Below are 8235 nucleotides of genomic sequence, written 5' to 3'. Positions count from 1 at the left end.
AAGGTGACCTTGGCCGCGGGCACGGACCCCCGCTGGGCCCGCTCCCACGGCCGGCCCGGGGCTCTTCTCCCCGGCCCGGCCGCGTCTTACCCGCGATCCGGCAGCGGAGGGTCGTTTCTGACCTCTGGTTACTCCCTCTGTTGAAGGTGAGGGGTTTCCGTGGGAAATCTCCCTCCGCGCAGAGCTCCGCGGCCAGCGGGACGCCTCCTGCCCTGAATGAATGGGCCCCGGGTAGGCATAACCGGGTCCTTCGGTGCCGTGACCTTGCCCGCCTTTAGTTTCGCTATAACGACGGCTTGGTTTTCTCAGTCTTGTTTCTGCAGATCTGTTCACATCGCTCAGTGTACGAGGTGGGCTGTGTTTATTAAAAGCAACACGCAGTGTGACACGCTGATAGCTTTGGCATGTGTGACTTAGTACAGTGTGCGCAGTTTGACATTGAGAAGCTTTCCGTCCGGTGTCCCAGCCCTGCAGACAGTTGTGTCTTTTCTTTTGTAAGCAGGGGGACAGTTCCGCTGATTTTCTTCCACGCTTATTTGTCCTTAAAGTTAGGACTGTGCGCATGCCTGCAGTGCTTCAGATCTGCAACAAGCCGTTCATAACATTTCACTTAGGACTGTGAGTTTTATGAGTGATCGTAATTGTGTATGCGCAGTTCAGTGCTCTTTATGTGACAGGCTGGCAAATCGGCTAGACAGAGGTTGTGGCTTTATGAAGTGTGTATACCAAAGGAAATCTTTAAATGCAATGTACAGAACAAGAAGTGAAGTACCTGACACGAAAGGTATACTTTCCATGTTGGTGCAGAAGTCTCTTTTAGAACCATGAATACTCTCTGAGAAATGTGAATGTTTATTTCGTGTTGCTGTAGTGGCCTTATGCTTGAAAGCTGACGAGGAACTCAGGGTTTTAGTTGCCTAATACTTTTCCATTAGAAAAGATGTTTAATAATTTCAAGTAAACTGAAACTTCCATTGTTTATAACAGGCCTTTGAAAAGTGTCAAGTGCTCCAGAGCAGTGTTTTGCCTTATGAAATTCTATTCAGGTTTGTCTGACAAACATATCCAGATATGTTTATGTTTCCATAGCATTGGTTGCTTTATTATAAAATATTAAGTATGCCAAATTATAAACAAGAACTTGTTCCATGCTGCAGCTGTACATGTGGAAATCCTGTACACGGAAAGTCTCTCCAGGAGGGTGAAAGAAGTGGATACAGGGTTGATTACGATGCAGCATGTCTCTTTAGCAGGCCTTTCATTTTAATTTGGTGTTTTCTTCCATCCTAAAGTGGCAACAGAAGAAAGAAAATGTGCTTAGACTTTCCGCACTAGTGCTCTAGACCAAGGATTCCCAGAGTTAGCTTCATCATGGCATTGAGTAGAGGTCTCAGTACTAGCTGGTGTTTTTCATTAGGTTGCCCAAAAAGGGCACATGGACTGCAGCTCTTGTATTTTATCCTTAGCAGTAAACCCAGTGTGATGGCCTCAGACACATGTTTCTCTTTGCGTGTGATAGCATTTTTCTGTTTTGTGTGCTTTTACGATTGATCCAGTAACTGAAACGTCTGTGCTGGCAACCTCCTCCATGGTATTAATAACAAGTGACTCGGTATGAACTTTGGAAGTCGGAACAACCCAGAAGTTGCTTCATACTCCGGTAGTTTGTGACTGAAGATGATGATGGCCTTTACATGTGAAGTGAGTCAGTGACCTAGCTATGCAAACTGTTAACTGAGTGCCGATAACACAAACTTTCTCAGACTCAGTGGAAATGATTGTTTTCTCTGCAGGGACTTGAAAAACCTGCGTGGTTGTGATGATTGTTTTTGTAATATTGCTGCAAAGTTTGCTGGAGCTTCCAATAAACTATCAAGGGCGGTTGTTATACTGAAAGAAAGAAAGAAAGAAAGAAAATAAACTTTTTTACGTGAGAATTTTGTTGCTTGTTATGTGGGATATAGAAGCTTACCAAGTCCTCATTTCTTTGTCGGACTTTTCCTTTTGGTGGCCACAGTTTCCTTCCCGTACGTTCCTTTACATCCTTCCTGAGCGCTAGTGCATGAGAGACCTTTCCAGCCGGTGGCTGGGGAAGAACAAACATTGCGATTAGCCCTGTGTTTTCCCATTCCAGACCCTGTAAATAAAGGAAAGCACTGAATTTGTGAAGCCTTACACGCGTGACAGTTTGCCAGTGTCTGTGAGAACTGTAGAGGCAGATAACCCCCGTGGATTCATTTGAGGGCTGGAGGGACATGGGAAACGGAAGAGAGTGAGAATGGGAGGTAGCAGCTATCAGGATGACTTTATTAGCAATAGTAATGTTTTTAAATAATAGCTGGGTGCTGTGCAGCCTGTCTTATCTTGTATTAGTCTGTCAGGCTTTCCACTACAGTTGCGTAAGCTGGTGTACTTGTAGTTGGCTGTGTTGTTTGTAGTTATGCTGCACTGTTTTAGTTGGAGATCAAGCTCCTGGAAGAAACTTGATCTCCTGCCACTAAAATGTCCAAAATATGTATTTATCTTATGTTACATCTTTTGAAATGCTGTATTATGTTTTTGACCTCTTGGTCGCTACCTGTGTGCATCTTGTAATTTAGTATTAAAACTCTTTCCTGTTAGTTCAAAACAGAATACGTTGTCAGGCGTTGTTAAGACAGTATTTCGTTTCAAAGAGTTGAGTACTGTAAACCTCTGTATGCCTGCACAAAACATTGAAACATTGTTAAATGGAGTTTATTTGCTCACCTCCTTTTTACTAGGACTGACATTTATTTGTTTTGCTAATGAGGATGGGTCTAGGTATTTTTCTTCCCCTTCCCTTTGTAAATCTAGCTGTAACCACAGTGTTTTGTGTGTAGTGGGCTGGGTTGTGCTTTCTTGGCTGACCAGGCGGTTCCTCTGATGGCTGATCCAGATCATGCTGCCTCCGGCTTCGCAGCATTCTCAAGACTTTTCACCCGTGCAGTCACTTAAATAATTTAACTTTCCGTTCCATCTTTCTTCCTGATACTGATTTTTCTTACCCATCAGAAAAGTTTCACGTGTGGGGAAGGAGAATCAAACTACAGTGGCTTTCTTTTTCTTCCCAGCTTGCGAAGCTTTATAAACTCCTGTGTCCTCCCCAGCCTTCACAACCGTTTCTTCCTTTTTATCAGTAGCGCTCTGCAGAGAGGAGGCGGGGAAGTAGATAGTATTGTGGTCTTCTTCCATCCTAGCAGCTTCAAACCCTGTTTAAAGGGTTTGCTTGTTTGTTTAACTGATTGATAGTTCATGCCTGTTTATTTGGAAAGACAATTACTCACGAAGGACTGACAGAGTTGTTTTTTTTCTCTGCGAGGCTATAATTTTGGACAAATTATTATTATATGCCGTTTCCAGGGAACGGGGAGGCACTAAAGAGTATGTGTGTAAGGGGGGGGGGAGATTTGTGTGCCTGTGTGTCCTGGTTTGTTTTGAAACTGTTGTAAATGAGTTGACCACTGTAATTTACCTGTTATTGAAAGGTAATCCTAGGAAAGCTGTTTGCTTCTTGGCTTGTGTGTTAAGTTGCTGTGCTGCTCATTTTTTTTTTTTTTTTTCAGGAGGCAAATGTTTTGATGTATGTCTGTGTTTGACCAAAATTCAGCCTGGAAGCTTGTAGATAACCCAGTGTACTAATGTTCATTTTCCTCTAATCCTCTGTTTTGACATCTGAAAATAAAACACTTCTAATTTCCATTTAATAGGAATTTTTTAAGAGAAAAGGGCACTTTCAATTTTCCTGCAACTGTTACATGACTTCTTCTGGCTTGCATCATCTGGCCTGCTTGAATAGCTGTTTCTGTTAGTGGCAAGGGTGAAATTGTATTGTTTGTGTCATTCCACAGATTGAATATTTCAGAAAGAATCATTGTATGGATTGCAATGTCAGTATTTTTAAATAATCCTTCACATGGTTATGAATAGGATAAAGTCAGTCTATATAATGATAAAACTTGATTATACTTTCTGAAAACTGGATTAGACTTTCTCTAAATATACAAAAATCCTGAAATTCCTGTTTTGAAGTGTTTTTTTGCTTGGCAATTGTAATGTGTCCATCCAATCATAGCTACCAGGTCAAAAGACTTGTTCTTCATCTGGGATTTTGTTTTTAATACTGGAAAACACGACTATTATGTGAGCACACAACTGCATTGTTATGTGAGCCTTGTTTGTAACCCCAAGTTATTTTCCTTTGTCGTATGGGAGAAGATCCAATTCTACTAGTTGTATCTTGTAGCAGATCAAGTAGTGTAAATATTAACTGCTTCTGGCTTAGGCTGTGCAGGGAGGCAATACAGCCAATGAAAAAATGTTTTATTTGGAAGAGGTGGACAAATGCTGTTCCGAGAATTTTAGTCAAAAATCTAACAGCAATATTTAGTTATGTTGTTAGCAGAGTTCTGAATACAATGACTGTCTACAAATTAAGGGGCTTTTTCTTCTTTTGGAAGAAAAAGACAGGAAAATCTTTAGGAATCCAGGTCTCTCGTCTCCTAACTGCATTGAGTCGTGCTGTTCCTCTTGGCTGGCCATCCGACTGAGTCAGGAAACTCTGCCCTGCCTAGGTGCGCCCGCTCAGCTCGCTAACCGAAGCTGTGAGTGACGCTGGGGGAAGCCCTGCTCGACCCTTGTTCCAGCCTGCTCTTGGCAATACTTCTGGTCTGCAAGAAAACCAGAAAGAAGAGCCGTGACACCCATCTGATAGTGCAGCCATTTAAAACCCCGGACTACGTAAGATCTCCTCTGCTGGAAATGAATCCAAAGTGCACTGATTTCCTTGTCCTCTGCATTAGTGCATTGGTAAGATGCCAACTGTGCGTTCTTTGGGAGGTGGCACACAGTGACCCTGTCCAGGGGAAGGGGACTCTAGCCAAGTGATACCCTAAACCACTCGTTTGGTCCTTGAGATGTTACAGCAGTAGGTGGGAACAACTCTTTGTTCTTTGTTATGTCAGATTTAGTTCTCTGAGGAAAATCCTTTCGGGGCTGCTGGGACATCCTTGATGATAATAAATTGATAGTGAGAGATTTGAGAAAGATCAGGCTTCTTTCCTTTTTTTTTGCTCGTGAGATGCCACCGTAACACTTCTTGCTCTAAATTGCCTCTATTTCTTAGCTAGGCCAGTAGACGTCAGCGATGGTCAACCTACGTTGGATGGGCACAAAGAAGCATGATTGCCAACCCCCGTAGTTAGGCTTGCAAAAGCCCTAAATGTGGATGTGTTTACTCCAGCAAAACTTTTCTTTTTAGCAATGCTATTGTTTTCATTAATGGAATATTTTATTGCAGTAAGACAAGGTAGAGTTTTCTGTCAGAGGTGTATTTTCCATATTACGAGTATCTTGCTGATTTTTTATATATGTTCTTCTAAAGTGAGCGCAACCCTGATTTTGTCTAAAAGCTTGATGCAATATTGATGAGATCCTTTGTTGTGCTGTCTATTCAAAGAGCGGCTTCCACTCTTCTCCCCTTCCCCTTTTAAAGGAGGGAGGAAACGCGTGTGCCCTCTCACCAGCTCATTCACTGGTGTGAGGATGAAAAGTTTCTGGTCCGGCCAGGAGATTATCACTGTGTTTGCTTGGCAGATCATGGGCTAACAGCGATACTTCCCGCTGCTGTGTGTCCATGTGCAAAAGTGCTGATGTTTATCTAAGGTTAAACGCCTTCGGGCGGTGGTTGAACTGCAGGAGTGCTTAAGGGTGAAAGCAGCCCCTGAAAGCATGTCGGGATTTTTGTATTATAACGGTATTTGGATATTTATATTCTGTCATTCCAAGTATTCTGTGTTACTACAGTCAAATGCTAGAAGAAAACAAAACACCCTTTTTTTCCTGCTTCTTCCTCGAGTACTTGGTGTATAGTTTCACTATGTTTTCTTCTAGGGTCCTTGCTCATTTTTCTGTCTGCTATGTAAACAATCTACACAATGGGGGAGATGAGAATGAAAGCTTCAAAGTTGGTGTTTGAAGAAAATCTGATTCCTGCCACGAAAGACCTTGCTAAGAGTCTGCTTAAAATTAATTCTCTCTGTAAATAAGTCATTTCATGGTCTCGGATTTCTCACTGGTGCTAAGTGCTGCCCTACAAAGGCCCTGGTGTATGAAGAAGGCTCTCCTCCCCGTTTTTGCAAAATAATTATCTATGTGTCTTGTCAAAGTGGGATTGGAGGGGGGCAGGACGTGATACCCTACAACAGGAGGGAGAATATAGTTTGAGAGTTGCTTGCCTCTTTTGTTTGTTTTGAAGATCTTGACTTTTCATGGGTATTTCCTTACCTAAAGCAAATCTTAGTGCTGGACTGAGCTGATGTTCATTTGAAACTTCCAGTGCATCAGGCCCATGGATGAAATCTGCTGTTGGACCTTGAAGCTGTTGCTGTCACTGTCCCCAGAGAGAAACTAACTGAGCTCGGTAGATTTTCTTGATCCTAATGGAAGCTGTCTTTCTAGTTGGGAAGAAATCTTCTCTGTTGGGACAAGTCCATGACCTATTTTAGAGAGTCTTGTCTGTACAGAGTGGTTGCTGTTTTCTTAGAACAAGAAGCCATCTTCCAGGAGCTCCTTCTTTATTTTATTTCAATCATTTAGTTCTTTTAATTGTAAAATAACAGAATCTGAAGGAGAGGAGGCTGAAGCTCTCTATTTTGTATTTGTGTGTAAGGAACGGCAGAGGAAAATAATAGTTTTCTTTTTGTCATCAGATGAGTAATTGAAAAACTTCCAGCTGCTATAGTAACAGCAACACATTTGCCAGATGTCAATGAGCATATTTTAATCCTTCTCTTTTAATTTTCAAGCTATTGAAGAAAGTGTATGTAGGTGTGGCAGTCTTAATAGCTGCTTCAGCCCATAGCTACTTGGGTAGCCTAGGAAAAAACGGTGTAGTATCGCTGTTGGAGGGACTGTTGATTAAATTTATAGAAAAAGCTTTTCCCAGATGTTCTTACGGGGCAGGAGCCCATCCTGAAGATTTGTGTTTCTCTCCGAGACACTTTTATGATGTCCTATTGGGTATACGGCGCGTGCTCTTCCGTGTGTTAGATTGATTTGAGGTACTGTGACATTTTTCTTGGAAGGTGTATGAGCCAGGAAAGTAGAATGAAAAAGTTTTGGAGACTGGGCTTTCTGCCTGATACCAATTCTGTGTGGCTGTGCTGGACACTTAACGGGGAGCGGGAGTAAGATGTCCACAGAACTGTCCTGTCCCCTCTTGACACTGACTGTAAATGAGTTTAAGCTGAAGTGATAGATGTAGGGTGGAAGAGACTGTTTTTCTAGTTAAACATTTTAAACTGTCAGAGGAGGTGAAAAATGCGTTGTAGTCTTTCCTGTGGCCTTTTCCTCCAAAGAGTCTGTCATGCAAGAAAAGGACGGAAAATGTGCCCGGCGTGGATCAAGCCCTTAGCTTTTCCATGTTCGTTTGTTTTTATTGTAAGATAAACCTTTCATGTTTTATTGTTATGAAGTTAAAGCCTGGCCTAGAGGTGCTGATCTTTAGTAGAAACAGCTGCAGACTGCGTGTCCCCTGGTCAGGTGGGAGGCTCTTTGAAGCAACATGTTGCCTCTTTAAAAGGAAATTGAGCATGTGAGAACTTAAACCTGTAAAACTCATCAACAGCTCTGCCATTGTTTATCTCTGGTGTAACTTTATATAGAATTAAAGTGAAACGCGTTACTTTGCTTCCAAGGCAAGATGGTTTAGCTCCCCCTTGGTCCTGGAGACACAGGAAATGACCACATAACCACAAATACTTTCTAGTGGAATGAAGATGAGTGACAAACTATCCACAGAAATAGGTTCTTCACCAGATGGGCTAAGAAATTAAATGTAGCTAAAGCTTCTGGTTTTAACTTAAAACCAATGCTTAAACCTTAAAACCAAGTAGAAAAGAGCAAATGCTGTATATGTGCTGGCTGACGTGAGGGGGCAGATCTGAGCATTTCTTGTTGATTGGGTGTTGTGATCAGCAACAGTTTTCAGCATAGACTGTAGTCTGTTCCTCAGTAAGAAAAGGAATGAACCAAACCGCCTTTGGGATGCGGGAAGCTAAGGTACTTTTTTGGCCTCATTTCTCAAGTTGCCTTCTTGTACAGAAAACAAAAAGCCATTAGCTGTCAGATCTTCTCCTTCACTTCTCTGTAACATTTTCATTACTTAAAGCAAGGACCTAGATATCTTACCATCATCTTTTTAAACTAATCAGTCAC

The 8235-nt window shown here is 42.1% G+C and overlaps 1 protein-coding gene across 1 annotated transcript in view; it reads left to right on the top strand.

Annotated features, from left to right (window-relative positions):
- The window catches only part of MINOS1 (mitochondrial inner membrane organizing system 1), a 27452-nt gene that overhangs the window by 12279 nt on the left and 6938 nt on the right, over positions 1-8235 (top strand). Inside the window, exon 3 of the mRNA XM_009325308.1 lies at positions 4-231. Within this exon, the coding sequence (XP_009323583.1) occupies positions 4-231 (228 nt within the window). The remainder of the gene's footprint in view (positions 1-3; positions 232-8235) is intronic.

Source organism: Pygoscelis adeliae, unplaced genomic scaffold (genome assembly GCF_000699105.1).
Source record: "Pygoscelis adeliae isolate BGI_AS28 unplaced genomic scaffold, ASM69910v1 Scaffold36, whole genome shotgun sequence".
Lineage (NCBI taxonomy): Eukaryota > Metazoa > Chordata > Aves > Sphenisciformes > Spheniscidae > Pygoscelis > Pygoscelis adeliae.
The sequence above is the reverse complement of the archived record's forward strand: the minus strand, read 5'-3'. Positions and strand labels throughout refer to the sequence as shown.